The 22,653-nt window shown below is 38.7% G+C and overlaps 1 protein-coding gene across 3 annotated transcripts; it reads right to left on the bottom strand.

Annotated features, from left to right (window-relative positions):
- Positions 1-590: 590 nt before the first annotated feature.
- Positions 591-21,715, bottom strand: LOC110049140 (protein Wnt-8b-like). Of its 3 annotated transcripts, XM_020754918.2 has the most exons (7): positions 21,517-21,715; positions 17,730-17,811; positions 7,393-7,553; positions 6,736-6,775; positions 4,734-4,890; positions 3,784-4,058; positions 591-2,842 (listed from the first exon to the last, which is right to left on the bottom strand). In XM_020754918.2, exons 3-7 carry the CDS (start codon positions 7,464-7,466, stop codon positions 2,375-2,377), a joined length of 1,014 nt encoding a protein of 337 aa, XP_020610577.2. In that variant the 5' UTR covers positions 7,467-7,553; positions 17,730-17,811; positions 21,517-21,715; the 3' UTR covers positions 591-2,374. The 3 variants fall into 3 exon arrangements, with proteins under 3 accessions (XP_020610577.2, XP_020610578.2, XP_020610579.2); XM_020754919.2 differs by lacking the exons at positions 17,730-17,811; positions 21,517-21,715 and adding an exon at positions 15,679-16,154; XM_020754920.2 differs by lacking the exons at positions 17,730-17,811; positions 21,517-21,715 and adding an exon at positions 13,442-13,672.
- Between the last annotated feature and the right edge of the window lie 938 nt (positions 21,716-22,653).

Genomic DNA, 22,653 nt, shown 5'->3' with positions numbered 1-22,653 from the left:
GACAGCGTCCGCAGTATGCTAATCCGTCACGAAAACGGAGCTTTTCAAAAACGCCCTTCAACCCGAAGGAATTTGAAAACATTTTATAAGGGAGCTTTTCGAAAACGAAAACGACACGATAATCATGTGATATTTGACCGAGTTTTGCTCAAACACAAATCCAACATGATGGACGATTGTTGCGTTTTCAAATTTCTCCGTCGTAGTGAGGACGGAAAACATTTGATGTGTTTTCAGAGTGAAACCTCCGCTTTCAAATTCCTCCGGCGTAGTGAGGACGGAAAACATTTGATGTGTTCTCAGAGTGAAACCTCCGTTTTCAAATTCCTCCGGCGTAGTGTGGACGGAAAACATTTGATGTGTTCTCAGAGTGAAACCTCCGTTTTCAAATTCCTCCGGCGTACTGTGGACGGGATCAGAGTGTTCCATCATCTGTACACTCATCTCACAGTACGGGATCTTATGTAGACTTTCCTCTAGCGGAGTAGGACCTGGCGCGAGAACAGTGACGTCTGATTCTACTGAAGGCATCAAGAGTTGAATTGAAATCCCAACAGTAACCGACTCTCAAAAGCAGACAAGTACACTAATTCACTCACTATGAAATTATTTATTTAAAGCAACTTGCCAGAGTGACTAGCAGTTTATTTGTTACATTTAACGTGATTGAATTACGCGATCTTTCGAAGATCAGCTACTTAAGCAATAGACCACAAGTTTTTATTCTTTATAGGCTGATAAACCACGCGGGATGTCGGAAGAACACGAGAAGAATTTTTAAATCACGAGCTGCTGTCGAGTGATTTACGAATTCTTCGAGTGTTCTTCCAACATCCCAAGTGGTTTATCATGCCTATAAACCATAGAAACTTGCGGTCTATTGCTTTTATATAATAACTCAGAAGACACGCAAAATTTCCATGAGTTTACTGGCACAATGAACCATAGCTGATTGACCAACCAGAGCGTGTGCATTCATTTGATTATTATATAAAAACAAACATATAATAACTTAATGTAAGTTAATGATATTAAGTACTGAAAAGTTAAATAATGGTTACCTTAGTATATGTGGGATAAGAATATGGTCCCGGGCGGGGGGGGGGGGGGAACTGCCATCTGAAAAGGTCGGGAAACCTCGTCGTCTCGCCTTAGGGGTATAAAATCATGAAATTTGATTCTCACTTAAGGTATTGATGACGAAACACCACTATTTTTAGCTCTCAAAGTATCTCTTAGAATGCCGTCGAAGAAATAATAATTAAAAAGGCTCTTGTTTCCATTTTTAGTCTTGATTTCCGCCGGTCCCTCTAGTCAGGTCTACTAGCGCGGGCTCCTTTCCTGATCAGCGGCTGCTAATTGAGCCTATTCCATTTTAAGGGGTATCTTTTAGGCGTCAAATAAAAATCGAGCCACATCCAGATTGGTCTCCTTTAGGGGTTTGATTCAAATTTCCCGAGGAGCACCGCCGACCTTTTCACATGGGACTCCCTGCCCCGAGAGTATGGTTCCCCTACCTCCGGTAATGCTAAACATTAACATCAAATAGTATTTTGTTTTTCCGGCTTTTTAATATTTTTGAAGAAAAAAATTTCCTAGGGGACAATGCTTTACAATGCAGTCGGTGATGGTTTTCTAACTACTTCCCCATACTTGACCAATTTATATTTTACATTTCTCTTTTTGGAATATGCATGTAGCTAAAATGGAATCCCAAGTTTTCGAACCCTCCCTTTTGTTAGCTTCCCGATAACTCGAACCAAAAATCGTTTCATTCCTCTAGGGAGAACATTGTAATTTTAGTCCAGATGTTTCGAACCACCCGATTGTTCAAACTAATTTTCTTTTCCCCTGGAGGTTCAAAAAATCGGGATTCCACTGCTTTTTGCGAACTTTCTCAGGCTATATTATTTTCATGCCGAAGAGATGAGCTTGAAGGAGACTTCATCTACGCTACTCCGTGATACAGGACTCTACAAGGCCGAAATTCTTCAAAGAAACACTTTGTTACCTTGAATCTGCGAGTGTTTGCACGATCGGCAAAAGAGGACGTTTAACACAATCCGTTCTCATAGGATAAACTGCACCTTACAAAAATTACCGGTGTTATTTCATGACCAGAAGTACGTCCGTATAAAAAGAATCCCGAGTTAAGTTTCTAAACAAAATGTTAATGCTTCTAAACAAAACTTCCAGCGCCTCTCTCTCTTTTTTTTTCGATGCGCCTGCCTAACTACTCTTAGTTTGGGTGACAGAGGTTTTTCTCGACCTCAGGCTCCTGGCTTCAGCACTCGTGCAAGGGACGAGAGAAACCTTTGACACCCGGCGCAGCAGCGAACGATGTTGATACTCCTGATTTGCGACTGAGTATGTTTTACCGACGTGTACAAGTTGTTACAGAATACTCTTTAGTGCATGTTTCACATTCAACGGTACAGCACCACACGAACTTACAACGACACTTAACGTACATCGTGTGTTCCACAGTCTTGTGTCCCAGACTACACGAGTTGCAAAGCGACCTGCATTTGCTAGTGGTGACGTCGTCATTTCCACACGCCCTTCCCAGTAGGCCTAGCGAGCCGGCAGTCCTATTTCGCACACAGTAGTCTGGGGAGGGATCCAGGAAAACCAGTTTTTTATCTTTCCTTGTGACTGGTTTGTTGTCTTCGTCTTGCAGCACGTTATCGAGGAGAGTAACTTTCGCTGCTTGGCGGTATTTTTTTTTGAGTTCTTCTCCAACATCGCTGAATGACGCCAGTGATTTCCAGCAAGTTTTAAAATTGCAGCTCCCAGTCACTCCGTGACACTTGCATTCTCTTTTGACTTTTAACTTGACAACCTTTTTTTGAAGACATACGACTAATCAGTGGATGGTTTGATTTTTGTACCGTCTGTTCAAATGAACTGCTGTCTATTCGGCGCGAGGGACAATTAGAAACCGATTTCTAATTGGAAAGAATTTAGCGATTTTTCTAATTTTTCAAAGTGCATTTACAATCATCATCATTAACAAATATTAGAATGAATGACGTCATCAAACGATGATGTAACGCCATTCTTGAAACGTGACCACTCCATTGGGCCTGTCCCAATTGTGTTCGTAAAATGCTGGAAAGTTGCTCACTGGAGTGTCAAAAAGTTGCTAAAAGATTGCCAAAAGTCAAAAAAATGCTTCGTAAATTTCTTGATACTTTTTTTTATACAAACGACGAGTATTCAGCTTTCGTTTTTCACAATAATATGCTGACATTGGGCAAGAAAAATAGCTTGAAACTTAACTTTAAAGAGTTGCTTGCAAATATGGGCGAAATTTAAGGACACTCTTAAGTCTAACGGAACAAAACACATGGCTCATTTGACGTCTTGCCGAATGTTGTCCAGTGACAGGTTATGTATTCAAACTTAAAAAGGTTGATAAACATATAGGAAGTTCGCATAAATTCAAGTTTTTTATGAAATTGTTGACTTTCTCGTGCTTGATATGTGCTCTAAACCTATATTTTGCTCAAAAATCTCTCAGAAAGGCAAAACTTGCTCGAGGTTGCTAGAGCCGCCAAAAGTTGCTCCTTACTTCAAAAGTTTCCCAAAAGTTTCCCAGCACAATCGGGACAAGCTAAAACTCCATTGTTCTGCGAAAAATGAGTCAAGCACCTTGGCAAAGACTTCGTAGATTTTTTGCTCTTGTTCCAATTTTCGCGCTGGCGGCATTGCTCGTTTGCCCCTTCCTTCAGAATGTTTGCTGCGCATGCTCAGAATGGAAATCTCAACACTGACACTAACCTTTCTTCCCAATTCGTTATTATGCAAGTTGACGACTTTTCGTGCATCATCATCTTGCTCCAGATCATCAATGAAACGCCTGGTCACGTTCTCGCCGAACCAGATGTTATCACTGCAGCCTCCCCACTGCCAGTCGCCATTGCCGTTGTTTGGTTGTCTGTTTTTCAATTCGACGCACCGACATCCGGGGATTTTGTTCTCTCTGCACTGTTGCGTGATCTCGTGTGTAATAGCGGCAGTGCTGATGGCGTGTAAAAGCGCTGTTTCTCGAGTGGCTGCAATGATAGAGGAATTCATTTTCAGTTTGACTGAAATGTCCTTGGGAAGGGGGACGAGGGATAATGGCGAATTCAAGGTGGAGATGACCTCTTTAGCTTTGAAAATTCACGATTATGATACAATACCAACAGCACAAGACCCGTTTCAAGGCATCCTTGGTTTCACCAAAACCAAGCAAACACTCATTTTTTGGGAGATATTTTGGGGGTCGATCCGTGTTTTAAAAGGACCTTTTTTATTTAAGTTCAAGTTTGGAAGAAAGAGAAGAAAGAGAACAGAGACCACATACAGATGCTGATAATGCTCCCCTCCCCTACCCCCACCCCGCCTCGGTACCGAAGAATAAAATTCGAATAAAATGGATTAAAGAGGAGATTGCTTACGTATGTCGTTTTGAAGGTTTTAGAGGTTTATCAAAGACTGCAGTGATATTTAAGAAAATTACATTCGCCCCTCATAAACTGTGCCGTGTAAGGGCGCAAGCCCGAAATTTCAGAAGCACCTCGCCCTCAGACCAAATTAGCTCAAATTGCCTTAGCCCGGTGTTTGGACTGAGGGCGGCGCGAGAGACGATTGTCACTTCAGACTATGGAAAGTCAAATTTGATCAGAGGGTTACCCTATGACCGGGAATTTTACCGGCATAAAATTAATGAGAAACAAAGCTCTTACCGTGAGGCAAGGTTCTTTTGAAAAAGATAGGCAACTCTTTGAACACGTGTTTGTCATCCAACGTACAGTTCCAGACCTCGTTTTTAAACAGTCTTTGACATTCGGCCAGTCCGCGATGACCTCCTGCTTTCACAATGCTTGATAATAAAGGATACGCCTACAAATGATAACATAATAAGAACAGTTTAACTTGAGGTCATTCTTAGTATTGCACTGCACATCCCTACTGCCTATAATTTCACGCGTGATTAGCGCGCGCGCATTAAAAAATGGCGGCTTTTTCTTTACGGCTGGACTGCATAGAGGTAAATTGTCATTTTCTCGAAAACGAGTACGGTAACCTATCATTTTGTTCTGTTGTTTTGAATTGAGTGGTAAATTTCTCTATGTAAAATAAATATGAACCAATTCTCAGGGTAGAACAAGAAACAATCGTCAGAAACATGAATTTAGCAAGCAATGGTGACTATAATCATGGTGCTATTACAAGGATTCATTGGGTATAAACAAGGTGTTGTTGCACCTAAACGAACACGGCGACCCCACATTCGTATTTCAAAATTGAATTTCCTGTAATATAAACAATCAATAGGCAAAGTTTGAATAAATAAATTAATTAATTAAATAAAATAAAAGCAAACGCTAACACCTTACGAGGTTGAAATCAAGTGACATCATCAAATCCAAAAAATTACTGTAAAAGAACGGACCGATATAAGGCGAATTTTCAAAGTTTTGATCGATATATTTCGGCTGGCCAAGCCAAGCTTCTTGCCGAAAAGTCGCAATGGTATAAACTGATTTTAGGGTTTCATTAGTTGTCGACAACTAAACCGATGATTCCCATACACGGTAAAAACGGTAAAAAATGTCATTGTCGACAACCAAAGCAGTTCCTTTTTTCGAAAGGGAAACTGCCTAGTTGTCGATAAAATCGATAACAAATAGTTGTCAGCAACGAAATGCCTACTATTATATAATTAAGCACCAGTGAAATACCAGGATTTTTCCTTTTACTAAAAAATCATATCTTCATCGCGCGCAGTGAAGATACTATTTTTATCTTTCACACTGTGAAGATATTATTTTTTGATAACATTTTTCTTTTGTCCTTTTAACTACGCTTAAATTTGTTGATGTATGATCAAAACATTTTGTGATCTTCTTCGGTCGTCCTCGGCAATCTCCGGTGATCTTCGGTAAACTTTGGGAAATGTTCAGAAATGTTCGGAAAATGTTCGGAAGCGTTCGTCTGGCCTTCGAAACAATTTTGGAAAATCTTCGGAAATCTTCAGAAAGTGGTCGGAAATCTTCGGAAAATCGTCAAAAACGTCGTCATTAGTAAGTTTACATAACAAACAGAATATTACATGCCCGCTTGTGGATACGAATTTAATCTTCTCGTGTTCAACTCGATATCTCACTCTTGAGATATCGAGTTGAACTCTCGAAGATAAAATTCGTATCCACGCGCGGGCATGTAATATCCTCTATGTCTGTGGAGGCCATTATGTAACTTTACTCGTTAGCTTTGAAACGTAGTTATGTAATCGGGTCTTCATTGACACGATCAATTTTCTAGAGTTGCACACTCTCTTCAAATTCCCTCTTTATTGGAAAGCGACTAAGGCAAAGTAAAAATGGGTGGGGATGAGGTACAGATAAAGAGATATGGAACAACTTTTAGTGTCAATTTGAGCACAAATTAAACTAACAATCACAAACCTTGTCGATAATATCGATAACAAATGGTCGTAGACAACTAAATGCTCAAGTCTTATGTAACTTTACTCGTTAACTTTGAAACTGAGTTATGTAATCGTGTCTTCATTGACCCGATAAATTTGCAACTGTTGCACACTCTCTTCGAATTCCTTCGTTTTTTAAAACTGACTGAGTCAAATTAAAAATGGATGGGGATGAGGTAGAGGTAAAGATGTGTGAAACAAACAACTTTTAGCGTCAACAGTGTCAATTTGAGCACAAACAGAAAATCACAAACCTTGCGTTGTTCCGCTGTACTTGGTCCTACCAAATTGGATCTATTGATAAAACCAAGTGAATCGATCAAAAAAACGAACTTGATTATTTCATGTTGTTATTATCACATGATCTAAAAATATACCTCGCCACATGGAGAAATGAACTAATTTCAAATATAGTTAAGATATTGCAGTAGTTTGTTACGTCGTTATAACTAAAAAGCGATGGTTCTCTCACAGATTAACTGCTCTAAAGTTAGTTTAAAGTTCCATTCAGAATGACAATCTATGACACTTTGTTTGCATTGCATCTTATTCAGTAATGCTTCAGTTATAACTAACCAAAACGACGAAAGAGGGCAGGCATCACCGGAAACACAAGGCAATGTTTCATTAAACTTCACTCGCAATTTCCACTTGTTATATATCTTACGCAATTAATGAGCAAATAACAGAAATTTCATGGACAGATTCGGCGAAAGTCGTTGAATTAACTCGCTCTTTCTTTCCAAAGTTACTTTGAGAACGCAACAAACAAACCTTTTTGGAGCTGGTCGTTCAGACTGAAAAAGCCCTTGCAGGCTAGGGCGCTCGTACGTGTTCCCTATTCGACGCCTGATTTCACTAAATTAATGTAAGAAGAAAATTCGTTGAAACTCAATGTGAGAAATTCTTACCGTCTTCTTCCACTTCCTTTCCGCGTGTAAACCAAGATGACGATGATCATCGAAAATATCGTGGAAAGTTTCATCGTCAAAACTTAGAAGTGTTTAGCACTTGAAAGCCTGGGATACTTTAATTGCGCTAGTTATGTTCTGTTCTTTTTTTGGCCTTTGGGCTAAAAAAAAAAGGAAACTCATTAATCATCTTACATGCGTATAACATCAGTGAGCTTATTGAATTTCTACTTGTAAGCAGAAAAACAATCTTTTGTTTTGCACTCATACACTATGCATGAATTAAGCAATGGAAACGCTTCCATTGGTTAATTCTTCAGTTAGTATTAAACAGCTATTTTGTTTTGTGCAAAGTCAAGGCCAAAACAGCGAACAAAGACGTACAAGAAATATGGAACTTCGTCAGGTTTGTTTTGAACGAGGGATCCATCGTAATTGGCTAGGCTGTAGCAGTCTCCCTGCCTGACAAAAATTTTATGTGCATAAGTATTTTCGTTAGGCGAAGTTGAATAATAAAAAAAAAGATAAACAGCCTTTCCCCTCTATTGACGATGTTTAACCAACGAAAACAAGATAGTAGATTAAGGACAGGACATGTACATGAAATTGACTCCGTAATTATCTTCTAGAAATATCGGTGCCGACTTGCAACTTGGAAACTAAATGTACACAGTTGTTTTTTGCTGCCTTAGTGTCAGTGATCTGAGGACCTTAGAAATCCGAGACAGCCTTAAATAGTGAGGATTTAAAAAAAATCCACAAGAAACTGATTAAAGAAATCTCATGAGGCAGAACCAATACCATATGCTTTGTTTAACTTTTGACGTCTTTCAATTCCTGTTTTTTTTAAACAGAGACAAGCTTAACTAACCGTAGGCTTTTAAGTTTGATTTATGACCCTTGAAATTGTCGCTAGATATATTGAAGAACAAGTCCACTAGTTAAAAAGGCTCCGACTAAGGCATGAATTGCTGACACATGACGATAAAACAATGTTACGTTACAATACTAGCTAAAGTAACACGCAGAAACACGATGTAGTTATTCGAAGCAGCAGCATCACAAACATCATCTGTATTGTTACATAGCTGGCGTTTTTCCCGCTACAGTGCGCCCATTCATTGGCTAGTTCATGTTCACATGACATCTTACAATTAAACTGTTTACCGCCAAATGCCATGAACGGGCAACATTGCAAAAATTATGACGTCAAACGGGAAACAGTTCACTGTTACCCGCGAAATGTTGACCGCTGTTGCACGTGATCAGAGCGTGCAGTTGAAGGTGGCCTGATGTTGTCGCTGGAATCTCAGCGCGTTTTTCAAAATTTGGTTTTGCTTTTGTTTTGCTATACAACAAATAACTTAATGGCTGGTCCCTTGGCGAACAGTGAATTTTGTTTCCCGAGAATCTCAATGTTTTCCTCGACTTCGTCTCGGGAATCTCAATGTTTGACATTGAGATTCGAGAGAAACGTTAACAGTGGAGAGGGTTGATATGTCAGCAAACTTTCACGTGTTTATTATCTTGGAGGACATCTCACTCGTACGTTTAGGCAATACGGAGCACTAAATGTTGTCTGGTCGTATAATTCTTCAAGATGTATACATCAGGTCGATACCCAAAGTAACTAAGCAGAAAGAGACAAAATAAGTGTATGAGTGAACATGCGTTTATTTGTGTAGGAGCCGGCAGTCTTTTGGGACAGTGGGTGTGAGGGTCTAAGTCGCCATGACAACACTATGAAACAATAAGGGTTTCTCGCGCCATTGTCACTGCGCGTCCTTGCTGCGCACGATATTCATGTTGCAACGTCACGCCACGTCATAAATCAAGCGCGTGCGCTAAGGAAGAAATATTTAACATTTATTCGCCAAAGGCGAGGTGAACATTGGTGAATATTCACCAATGCTCACTGAGCCTGAGGCGAATAATTGTTTTAGTATAATTTTCAGAGGTGAATATCAAGGAAATTATGCTAAAAGCAATTATAGGGCTAACCATCAGGTGCGCTAACTTCGCCTGCAATTTACTCTCTTAAATGGTCGTTGACCTCCTCTGTTCTTCTCATAGATCACTTCCTTTTCGATAATTTCCATTTGAACGAAAAACAGAAAAAATCTATTCGTGAGAAGGAAGTTATAAATATTTCGTATTGCTCTCGTGTGGTGGAAGTCTTCTTCGAATGTGTACGGACAAGGCTAATGTGTTCTTTTTCAAGGCCTATTTTCCCTCAAGGAATGAAAAGTTGCAAAAGTTTACTCAATATACTTAGTTGTGTTAAATTTAGTACGTTTACCTGATGTAAACTTCACTAATGCAGTTTCTTTTATTGCTGAACGTCGCACGCTAAGATGGTCTCAAAATAACAAAAGCTCAGTTCTAAAAATGCATAGCCTCACTTCAATGCGCCTTAACGATGACCCCCATTTTTTTTTTTTTTTTTTACGTTTTGGTAAAATTGATCTTTGCCTTACTCCATGGCAAGCTTTAAAAAAGTCTGTACACGAGACCATGTTGGATGCGAACGTCCTCAAACGTGTTAAAGAAATTCTCTTCCGTCGCATCTGAGAAAAGTTCAAATTATATCGATGAATTTTCTTTGACAAATAATTATAGCTTATGTCAAGAGAAGATGGTCGTCTATGGCTTACAATAATGTCATTTCTTTTTAGCAGACATATGTCAAACTCTTCCGATCTATCGTAGCAAAACAAGATTGTGAAAGACAATTTGCCAAAATAGAAAGTCAGGTGGTGGCTGTGCCAAGACTTTACAAGTGGCTTGGTTAACAACAGTTAATACGAAATCCGATAAGAAATCGAACAATTTCAGTTTTTAATTAATGGACAAAAGCCTTGCATCAGAATAACTCTAAGTCTATTACAGTCCTTTTTGCATTTTCTAAAAGCCGCTAAAGATTTATAAATATACAGTTGCCAGAAGTTGAACACAATTTCCCATGGGAACTCGAGAAAATAATTTCAAAGTTTAGAGAAATTGTGGAAACACAGGTAAAATTTCATCATCAATTTAATTTCATCAGCACTTTCAAGTGTTTGATATGAACTTCAAAGTTAGTTTTCGACCGTGGTGTTGTTAGAAAGGATTTCTTTAGAGAAGACATTTAAAACAGTCGCACAGAAGTTTGCATGTCTAACCTTGGTACAAAGTTGCTGTCCGCTTGTTACTAGAATTCCTAGCCTTCTTAATAGTTTTAGTTACGGTAAACTGCTGAAAGAGTCTCAATGATTCGTCTTTATTTGACGTTAAGAGCTTCAAACGGTCGGTGGGGTAAAACTTCAACCGTTACACAACAACAAACTATTGTTTTTGGATTGAACCACCTTACGTTCAAAGCTAATACCCAATTGAGATCCTAAATAAGCCCTTGAAAAGCGCCATGAATAGGTTAGAAAAATGCAATGAACTCGAAATTTAAGAGTTATCCATGTACGGAGATTTTGTTCTGCAGACGCCATGTCTGAAAATAAATCTTATTAAGGAAGAATTTAATCAAAATCGCTTTTAAGAAAATGGCAGGAGACAGCTGGTATTCAAATGTTTTAAAGAATGAGTCGAGAATGAGTAGTCATAGCGGGAAAAAAGCATTTTCTAGTCAAAAACATGTAAGTTTGCTATGAGTTTCTTTTATATAGCATGCCTTACTGTCTTCTGGCAGTATACCGTGGTATGTCCCATGACGGACTTGGTTATCACATAAATACAATCTTGAAAATTTGAGCTAAGGTGAGCTTTTGGCGGGAAAAAGCTTGCAGGCTGCTTCCAATGATTGCGGCGCGTAACGGCGGGAAAATGTCTTCTATTACACTCAGCTCAGTGGTAAGATATACCTGAATATATTTGCAATGAAATCTCTATACAGTAATAAACTTCTGTGTGGCTATAATCCTCCATTTACCGAATAATGTAGCAATATCACTAAATAGGATTAGTCTCGGTTTGACGAAGAACGTAAGGTTACCATTGAAGGACAAGAAGATTATAGTGAATCTCTGATCGTGAGAGACCCTACGAGGTGAAAAATTGACCTTCTCTCTGTTTACTTGGTATTATGAGAACAAATATGCCTTTCTGGGGAATTTCTGACATTTAAAATATCTCTCTTTTTCGTGACATACCTGAGAAAATGTTAATGTATCCTGACGGCGAAATAACTTGCGAATTAAAAAGGAGCAAAGATTCAATAGCCGACAAAGTGCAGTACTCGACCGTTATTAGTTTACTTGAGCGCCTGAATCAGCAGATTAGTGGTCTCAATCCAATGCTTCCTGGGATGTTTGGGCGTTCACCGGGTTAAGAGTGTTAAAATTATCATTTACCCCTGAGTTAGCTTTCAGATAATGTTAGGTCTTTCGAAGTTTTTTTTAAATACAGCGCGGTATGAATTTCGCTGAAACACACTCATTCGACGGCAAATAGGGAGTTTAAGCAATGACAACGGCGACGCTAAGGACAACTGGTGGAGAAAAATGGATTTGTATTTTACCTTTGTCTTTCGCAATTATCAAGAACTGTTCATTAAGCCGAGCGGTCTAAAACCCTACTTAACTAAAGATGTAACACAAGTGATCAATTCTAGCGGAACAAACGAAAAATTAGCCGTCGTGGCTCAAGTCCTTCACAAAACACAAGACGTTGTTGTTTTGAAGAGTACGGTTACGAAATGTACAAAGATTTATAACGCACGTGCACAGCCATTGTTTTGCTCGTTAAACATTTTGTTCGGTGACTTTCTCGTTCCCATTCCGTAGTACAACTTTAGGAGTGCTATTTCGCCATTTGATTTCGACAAGGCCATAGAATTAACTAATGAATCGAACTTGTTTGTTATCTGCCTGATAAAAGGTGCTTAGGTTTGCCTTCGAGGTATCTAGCAAGTAAATGAAATTGGCCGAGGCGACGAACTAAAAGGAGAAAATGATACAAAGCTGAAACAACTCTTCAAACTCGAGAAGATTTCGACGCACGTACGTACACTAACACCGATATGGCCCTGTAAAAATTTGCAAAGTAATTGGTTATATTAGCTCTTTTTTCACCAGGGTGTATTTCATCCAATTGAATGTTTTTAATGAGCTTTAAGTAAATCCCACGTCTGGCGAAAGAAAGATTAGCTAGCTGCGAAAACAATACGTGCATGGTAAAACTACTACCGACTAGTAGTTAAAACTACCTCATGGCCGTGATATCAGTTTTATTGTTGTTTTTTCTGTGGATTTCCTGGTAACGCCCTATTTGAGACGGAAGATCGGAACTGACTAGTAGCCAGGTTGAGTGCTTAATTACGTTTCTTTTAAATTTGACGTAAAGATGTTCTTAGGAGATTTCTCAGTCTTTCAATAGTCGTCTGTTTTTCAAGTGTTGTTTGACAAGGTATCGGACACGGATCGTAGCTGAATTTTGTGATCTGTTTGACAAATAAACATTAAAGTTTGTTACAAAGCGCAAGTGATTCGAAGTTGTCATCAGAGCTTCAGTTCACCGAACTGCGTAAAACTGGCTACCAATAAACAACACTAATCAGTGCAAAATTCGAATTAAAAATCTACCGCAGCAAAATGGACCCGATTATCGGGCTAAAAAAAGAAACCACAGTGACAATAAAGAGCAACCAGGCCGCAGAACTACGCGAAATCACCACTGAAATTCAGAGTTTTCCTAGAGATCGTGACGGCGTTTACTGTATTTATGTTTTAAATTGCGTTTTTCTCTTCATATTTATCTACGAATGGTCGTGACATGCACGGACTGACGATCTGATCAAGACTATATAGTTTCGTAAGGTTCACAACAACAATAAAACTAATATTTATCAACGTTTTCCTCAGCTGCATTTGCCTTTGTAAACGGCTGAAATCTTTAATCAGTCAAGTCAATCAGCTGTATTTGAGCATATGTTTTTAAAAATTTCAGCTCAATTCTCAGGAATGCATCTTTTCTACATTTGTTTTTTGAATTCCCCAGATTCAATAATTACGCAAGTTGATGCAAAATTCTATTTACATAATTCTTGTGTAAAACATACCTGTTTTGATGAAATTGAAAGCTATCCGTAAAACACCGTCTCCTTCAATGGCTCAAACTGTACGTGAGTCTGTCCCCAGCCGTTCAATGTAAAACATTGATGCTTTAAACCATTCTTTATGGACAAGGCTTATTTTATAGCTAGCATTAGAGGCCGATTTTCACGGATTAAATTTAAGTAATCTGACCTGTATAAAATTTTTTCTACGCCCACCACAAGCGAGCCATTTACTTTCGCCAACGACGTGATCGGGCAGCCTTTGAAATATCAGAGGGTTTTTCTCGCAACGGAAGAGCGTTTAAAAATACGCTAATCTCGATCACACCACAAAATTCAACTTATATAAAGTAAAAGTACTTTTTTTTATGTTGGTGTTTTCGACTTTTGAGAAAACTGTCTTATATAATTTAGTACTTATTCTAGAAACTCCCGAAAAATATAACTGAGCTCTGGTTAATTTGATGAAGTATTTCTCATTCTCAAAAAAGTCTCATTTTTCTACAGGTGTAGACTAAGTGGTTTTTCGTGTTTTATGCGGGATTAATGTCAAGAGCTGTGGATAAATGTCCGCCCTTCAGATGTTACTTAGTCTTCATTCTAGGATTTTCTGAAAGCATGAAATTCCGGCGAAACTGATCCAGAATTCTTCAATTTCATTTGACTAGATAATCAGCCGCTGAACGGGAAAATGAACCCGCGCTCGTCGCCCCGAGGGGATGACGGTCGAGGACTGGACCCGAGAGAACGGAGGAAACCTAGCCAACCTGCTTTGTATACTGAACATGAATATTACACTAAGTGAGTTTTCCGACCGTATTTATGCAATTCCCGTCGGGAATTTCCGTCGGCGCCATTTCTGTTTGAATTACAGAGCTTGTAATGACAACAGAGCAAAAAATGAATTTTTATTTTATCTTGCAATTTCGCAATTGTCTAGATCTGTGCAGTTCGCCTACTGGTCTCAGATCTTGCTCAAGCTAAATACGTAACGCCAGGGTTCAATTCCAAACGAAAATACGAAAAATTAGCCGCCGTTGTTCGCGTCCTTCAAACCGACGCAAAACTTAGTCATTTTACGCTGTTGTTGTGCGGAGGACCGCAAAGAAAATTATAACGCATGTGCACAGCCATTGTTCTACTCATTTTAACCTTCTGTTTGGTGGGGTTCTCGCTGCCGTTGCCGTCGGGGGTTTACAGAAGTTCTCCAATGTCTTCGCTTTAAATCAGTTTAGGTTGTTTTTCAGATGCATGAAGCATGAATTCTTATATAATAATTGGGAAAATTGTAAAATACTGCTACAGTGCACGCTGTTAACGTTTTTTAAGTATTCCGGTGATCGATTTTAAATTGTGGGCATTTAACTAGTGACTATAAAGTCCCATCATTTCACCATAATAACTATCAGTGGTTCTTAAAATACCATACATTGTGAATCAGTCAATATTGACATTTATCTTGTTGACCCTATAAGTATTTTTGTACTGGTCAAGCGTTGAGGCATATTTTTGCTCCAATAAGCGTAATTTTAAGATTAACCGTAACCTGAGACACAATAGAAGAGGACGATATCTCGGTTAAGACCCTTGATTTGATAGATATGTCTCGAGGATGCTTTCTTGTTTTTGCAATCCTCCTTGTAATTTTTCTATTTGTATGCGATTAGCCTGGACCGCCGAAGGTCGAAGGTCCCGAATCTTGCTCTTCTTCTATTCTCTTTAAAAATGGCAGTTCCTTCTCCAGCTTGTGGGCATCTATAGGCGCATGTAGAATCACGCACAACTTCATTAAATTTTATCTCCCAGATGTTTGCATGATATGTTATCAAATGGTACAGTTGTCAGATATCTATACTGGCTTGTATATGAGGTGCATTGCGACAAAGCTTAACGTGCAATAAGTCATGATCGGTTCGAATACTAAAGGATCTTACAAAACTGACATCTGTGTGCTTATTTCTGTTCTACAGCTCTCGCAGCTAACTAGATAACACTTCCAGTGTGTCTGTTCGTCCAAAGTCTCTCTCACAAAAAGCTAAACTCAGCGAAAACCGCACATAGCGCGAAAGAAATCTTCCGGTGTTATTCCACAATTACGAGGTTGAAAACGAAATGCACACCTGCGCGGCTCTTAACAGATATCCACAGACCGCAGTCTATTTTAGCGCACATTTAAAGCTTGTTTTCACCCACTGTGTTACTTAAGATCAGTTGAAATCGAATTAACACCAAAACCTTACCACAGCGTCCTTTCCTCAGATCTTCACCTTCCTTCGCCCGCAGCGCAGTTGTCTCTTTGCTTACTCACGCAATAAAATCCCAACGTCTGTTTTCTTAATTAAGTTACGTTTCAATTTTTTTTGTGGGATTATAGCTCTTAATAATTTTGTTTTGCGGTTTAGGCTTTAAGTCATTTTAGTTTCGAGTGGATAGGTCATTGTGATGCAGTGTTCTGTTACAGAAAAACTCCCCAAAGACACTAATGGACCCCCAGCACATTAAGGGTGGGGCCCTATCGCCCCTATTGAAAGAAAAAAGAGCCCCTCTTCTCTCAGCTTCGAGCAAGAAAGGAACCAGTCACGTGATCTACACCTACGTGGGTAACACTAGGAAATTCTGTTGCATAAAATTGCGTGACCAAAAACGTGGACCGTTCTGGAGGAATATCGGTTCTAACTGAACTAATGATAATGATGATGATGATGACAATAATGATGATGATGTAATAATAACAATAGTAATAATAATAATAATAATAGTAATAATATAAGATTATTAACGACATGAATTTCATAATATAAAAAGGCACTTGATCTGATGGAACTTATACTAATACGTAACTACCAGTAATTCCAGGGCAATATTATCCCGCAATGACCACGGGCCGATTACGAGCCATCTAAAACAAAGCAAAAAGTTATATAATGTAAACAAATCTAAAACCTCGGTCTTGCAAGGTTTCGGTTTGAGATTTTCCCGTAAAGACCTCACTCTCGGTTAATAAGTAGTTAGAAATGGTAAAAATGCAAGCAAGCCGTAAAAGAGAAAAGAGGAACAGCTGAACTGACAAGATCGAAACAATGACTATCAACTGATCACAAAGTATCGGTGATTGGTGCTCAGAAATTTTAAACATCTTTTTGATTACAAAGTAAGGCCCCACCTTGTTATTACATACAATGGATCGAACAAATATCTGAGTTTGTCATTTTGTTATTTGTATAGGTATAAATATATTTATGTTATATGTAAATCCTGATGAATTTTCACCGTGTGTAAAGAAAGATTAACGATTAAACATTAAACATTATGCTCAGCACGTTTTAACGAATTGCAAAAATGATGAACAACAGTAAGCTGGGGCTAAAAATAACATGCCTGATTAGTAGATACGCGTAAACATATTTAATCATGTGATCTTTCAATACGTTGCTGGCAAAATGCAACGTTAGTCAGCTCTTCTCTTAAACTGAACGATATAATATAAGAGCTGGAACCTTGTGGCAGCCGAGGTCTTCCTGCTTTTGTTTTATTCCTTTCGGATGGTCTGAGCTTTTACATAGGGTAAAGATAACCAAAATAGAACACTTTACACAATTTGGGACGCTCTACCGATTTTAAATCAATTTTACACAGTCATTTATTTTGGAGAAATCAAAATTCATTAAAGAAAGATTAGAACATGCCACTAACGTCGTAAACTCATCATAATTCAAAAGCAGGGACTCAAACCCCTTGAGCGTATCTTTGTTTCACAAGCGCTGGCAGAAACATCTCTAAAGTCAGGCCCATCTTAAATAATTCTTTAATGACTTTGATATGTTTCAGCAGGCCAATATTGGGTAATGAACCCTCGGGGGCTTTGTTCGCATTTATTCTCACATCCTTTTCAGAAACTTCAAGCTTCGCCAAAGAATTTGCCATTCTTATTCACATAGAATTGACAATGAGCTTTTTACATAATGATTGTCTCTGGTGGTGCTTTTAAACGAGGAAGTAATTTAAGCGTTATTCGTATGTGGACGACCAATGCCTTTCTGTTGTCACTTTAGATGCCACGTCAAGTAAGACATTGGTTTCATTATTCTGCTGTCTAAATCTTGGGATAATCAAGTTAATTTAAGCCAATTTATTGAATATATGATCCTTTAAGCTGTGTTATGTTGTAGCTTAACTCTCTTTTACTGAAACCTTATGCCTATGTGATCTTGCGTGGATATCGGTAAACAGACAATCGGGATTAATCTGTATTTATCATTGATAGCCATAAGGGAGTTCTGCTATATCATACCTTAACGTACAAAGGTTGTTGTTGGAGTGCCTCTGTCACTTTTGACTAATGTATCGCTTTTGGCGATTCCCTTGTTCCAGTCCTGAGATATAAATAAACGCACACGAGGTCAGTTAAATTAATGAGGAACAAAGGACAAAGGGTGTATAGAGCTATTTCAAAAATGCTGCCCCACCGCCTGGCCAACAAACCTGTCAACGAATTTCATTAATCTCTTAACGGAATTGCGCTTGAGTTCATTAATTCAAGTGTTTGCTATAATTAAAAGCAGCTTTACATATCAAGGAAAATTCAATGAATGACTTTTCTGTTGAACTTCATTACAGTAGAAGAACATGCACCTACAATTAACCAAAGCTGAGATTAAAATACGTGATTAGGTACCAAATAAAGCTGTGAATAATGAAAGCAGGATGCGGAAAATAAGCGCTGTTTTGCATGTTTTTAGCGACCTTGTCCCAAAACTGGTCACCAGGACTTTCTAAATTACGCCTTTGAAGGAGTGGCGTGAAATAAAGAAAGCCTGGGTGCTAAGAACGAAGACATTATGCTCAAATACTTTGGAGTGATTTTGTTAGACTAAAGAATATGGCTGGTTTTTCATAGAACGCCGTCATCAAAGGAGCAATTTAAATTAAAATAAGCGTCAAAAATCCCATCATGTTTACGTTGTTCAGGAGTCCAGTTAATACGTAACCCCTGCGTTTTTAGTAGTTAAAAGTAAGTCCTTGATAAGTCTTTCACACCGCCAATCTTTTTCCAAGCTTCCGTGCGATTAAACAAGAACATTGCAGGTTAAAGGTAACAGACACATTGGAAAAAAAAAAGCATCAGCTTTGTGAACTTCACTGTACTTGAGTATCAGGGCCACCTTAATTCCCCCTGGGAGTTCCAGGAGATAGAATGATCAGGTCAAGTAACTAATCTAAATACAGGATGAAATGATGAGATGATGCTTCCGTGCGATTAAACAAGAACATTGCGGGTTAAAGGTAACAAATACATTGGAATAAAAGCATCCGTTTTGTGAACTTCACTGTACTTAAATATCAAAGCCACCTTAATTCTCCCTGCGGGGTCCAAGAGATAGAATGATCAGGTCAAGTAACTAATCTAAATACGGGATGAAATTTCTTGATTAAAGTTCACTTTTCCAGTAATTAAGGCCAGCCGGTTTTAGACTACTTCTTAAAACTCTTCTAAAAATAAGTGACATTTACTTTAAGATTAGGTGCATCTGGAGTGACTAAGTAAAACCCTTGGTGGTCCGCACGAGAGCTGCATGTGAGCAGAATTGGGTTAAAACCGGACAATGCGATTCTGTTACATAGAGGCTGCATGGTATCAAAGTCCAGCGACAACTTAGACACTGGATTAGTGATTTAATAAAAATTCAAAAAATAACGGAAGCCAAAAACATTTGTGTGAAATAGAGTAACGACTGAACAGTTTATAAAGCTGAACTTGTTTTTGTGTCGGACCAAGCGAAGCAGTTTTCGGCGTCATTTGACGTACGGATCTATCTGTATCTTAGAATTTATCAGTAAATTTATGTTCCATTAACAATTTTAAGCTAGCACTAATAACCCCCTTATTTGGCCTATATGAGGACGTGCCCGTCCTAAACAGGAACAGGACTTCAAGCACTCGGCGGCACCCCTAGCCTATGGGTAAAGTACCCCCCTGGGGTCCAATTCTTACACTATCCGTGGTTTCCATTTTGTTTAAAGATGAACACGTGACTGTAATCGACCAATCAAAAGCGTTCGTTAAAAATCTTGTGGGAAATACTATACCGCGCTTATTCGTCAATTTCTTCTAGTGAACTGTAGCCAGTGATCCATAGTTTTGATGGTAAGCCTTGAAAGCCGGAAGCTTTTGTCTTTTCACTGACAGATTATTTCTTGACTGTGGCTTTAAGATAGAAATGATAATTGGATCCAAACACGAACACTGCCTTAATTGCGACGAGCGACTTTCTGATATCCTAACTAATAACAAACGGGCCTTTTCTTCGCAAATCCTTCCACGCTTTTATATGCTGGTATCATTATGAAATTTTCCCCATTTCAAATTTCGCACGTCTGAATCAGTATTCTTCTCGTAGCTGGACGAGTCACGTGGCCTCTCAATTTCAGATACATATTATATGAAGTACTTACCAATCGTAGGTACCTTCACATAGAGGTGTTTGACGTGGAGATCGACTTTTAAATGTGCCTTTTGTTTTCCGAGACTTCTTGTGCGTTTAACTATTGTTTTGAGCGGTGTTTCTGTACTGTGCTGTGTTACAAAGTTCCGTTTAAGGTTTAAGACTATTAATTTCCTGATTGCAGTCTGTATGATGCAGAATTGTCTAAAATGATGTGTGACCCAAAAAGTTGAGCAGTTCAGGAAATGCGTTTAAGAAGTTTGACTTAACTTCGAGTTGCCTTTTACCATCAAAGCTTAAAACAAATGGAAACATTTGCCAAAAGAGGCTTGTAGCAAGGGTGTCATTCAGGTTGCCATAGAAACGTCCTAGATCAAGCCACCAATCCCATTTGCATTAGAGTACAAAATATTCTGTGTAATGATTTCTGTTCTTTTCGGCTCTTTACGTGAGGTTAGCCGTGTTCATAATCGATAAAGGGATTTTTTTTGTCAAGTCATGCTGTGTCAAATCTTGCATCCGGTTTAGAACAGAGCTAGTTGTTGTAAGCACGTCTTCGTGATTGATTTTCAGGCGGCCGTGTCAGTCAGATTTCTCTAAAAGCTTGGCGTAAATAAATGTGATTAATATTAATCGTACACTTTGCAAAATAAGTACAGTGTCTGCATATGCCGCTATGACGTCAGAGAAAGTTCTTGTCGCGAGCCGTACGGGTTAAAAAACAAGATTACACGCCATACAAACAAATAAATGGTGTCTGAAAGTTGAAACTCTCAAATAACGAGTCATTTAACTCTTTACACGGGATTCTTTGATGGAAGAAAATTCAATTCTCATTGCAGGGTTTTAGTTCGTTCCTTTTAAACTGACTTTGAAAAAGGGCTGTTACGTTAAACTGCTCAAACGTTGAGTTTAGAAACAAACAAGTTGTAACTGAAACAAAACCAACAAAAACAACAGAAAACAATTAAACAGGAACGGGCTAAAGACCACTTTATGTAGGGAAAGGAGTGAATCCCTAACCTCTAGACAATTGTAGAAATCTTAAAATTCGAAGAGGCCAGCTGATCTGCCTTGACTGGTCACCTATTGAGATCTATATTATGGCGAAGCTTGGGAGACCTTGTAGACATTTTGGTCTCTTAGTATCAGGTAACGATGAGATTCCAAAGAAGCGAAAATCTGCAGATATACTGTAGTGTTTAGCACTCGTTCTTAGAGAGAAAGACACTCGACTCAGTAAACTATTCATACAACACCTCTGATTAAAAAATAAGAACAAATCACTATCACGTACACTCCAAAAACAAGTGGAAATTACCAACGCGAATCAGTTCCACTTATTTCGGACACCTACGCAATTGGGTTGTGCCGCTTACACAACGGAGCTCAGCTGAAGAGGGGAGTTATTACGTATAAAATAAATCACCGAGTTGAGGACTTTACGGTCTAATCTGATAGGTCGAGATTGAAGAAATGTACAGGACAATGCAATCTTTATCACTGTAACTCGCGAAAGATAGTTATCTGACCTAATTTGGACTTAAGGGCAACACTTTTCCGGGCAGAAACACTGAGGAGGTAATAACTGATTGTATCGGTCCTTTGGGGGCATTAGATAAGAGAAAAACTTACCTCAGTGCTTGGGAGTCCTTGGAATTACAGTGGAATATATCTCCGTAATTGTAATTGGAACAACAGTGGAATATATCTCCGTAATAACTATTGTTTGTTTTTTAGATGCAACCCGGCAGTCACAGTCATCTAATAACACGGAGGGAAATCCTACTCTTTATAGCCTGGCAGTCTGGTTGATAATTACGTATGAGCTCAGAAACTCCAAAACATAACAGTCTGTCAGCCCTCTGTCAGATCTTTATGCATCTACGTGATAAGAAGCAGGCATAAGAAAGAACACTCCTTATTGTGGTTAGTTTCCGTTGCTGGACATTGGACATCCTGAAAATACCACTTAACTACAGATTTAGTTTCTTCCCTTTGTTGTCCGCCTCAAGAAGTTCAGTGAAAAGCGGCGAACGAAGGTCATCTTTGTTGGAGATGTACAACTTTCTAAATTTATCGGTTTATTCATACAAAGATGACAGTTCTCAATAGCGCTCAAATTGATGTACAAAACATTGATGAAATCGTTTGTGTTTCAGTAATAGTTTTAAGTAGCAGTTATTTTCGAGAAAAGTAGCTGAAGCATTTGTTTCTGGAAATCTTCAGCAATCATGATTTTATTTTCAAACTCGGTTGTCAGATAAAGGTCTAAGTAGGTCTGAGCTGCTTAACAAGTTGTCACAAAGCCAAAGGAAGATTTAAGTTTCACAGAATTGGCCTACAAGTTGCCGCCTTGTTTACGTCAGTTTAAAGGCCCTTTTACGTAGAACAAAGGGTTCCAGCAAGGTCCTTTCCACTGCAGTTTAAACATTATAACCAATTCGGCAATGAACGTGCTTTCTCTATGCCTCTTTGTGACTTTGATTCGTTCTTTTGGTTAAATGACAACCTTGGTTGTCAGCAGATTTATTCTCGGCCCCAGTCCCTTCTCATGGTCAAGCAACTGACTATTGCAGGAGGATCATCCACACTTAGTGGATTACATACATTCAAATGACGAACAATCTCGAGCTCTTCCAGTTAAGTTCGTCCGATTCTACACGATTCTACAGACATACATATATAAACTTTTTTTTGTTTCTAGATTCGACATGTCGTAATTTGCTCGATTAAACGCCGGATTCCGAAAAAAACCACGGGCTCCGCAAA

The sequence above is a fragment of the Orbicella faveolata genome, unplaced genomic scaffold (genome assembly GCF_042242905.1).
Source record: "Orbicella faveolata isolate gen_17 unplaced genomic scaffold, um_ofav_v1 contig_34, whole genome shotgun sequence".
Taxonomy (NCBI): Eukaryota; Metazoa; Cnidaria; class Anthozoa; order Scleractinia; family Merulinidae; genus Orbicella; species Orbicella faveolata.
Note: the sequence above shows the minus strand (reverse complement) of the source record. Positions and strands in the feature narration are given on the sequence as shown.

What these genes read in the sequence shown, in the direction of transcription:
- LOC110049140 (XM_020754918.2), bottom strand. Translation starts at nt 7,466, where the DNA reads ATGAAACTTTCCACGATATTTTCGATGATCATCGTCATCTTGGTTTAC. An exon ending in CAAAAGAACCTTGCCTCACG is followed by an intron (nt 4,059 to 4,733) that starts GTAAGAGCTTTG and finishes CTATCATTGCAG; the next exon opens with CCACTCGAGAAACAGCGCTT. An exon ending in ATAACGAATTGGGAAGAAAG is followed by an intron (nt 2,843 to 3,783) that starts GTTAGTGTCAGT and finishes CTTCAAAAAAAG; the next exon opens with GTTGTCAAGTTAAAAGTCAA.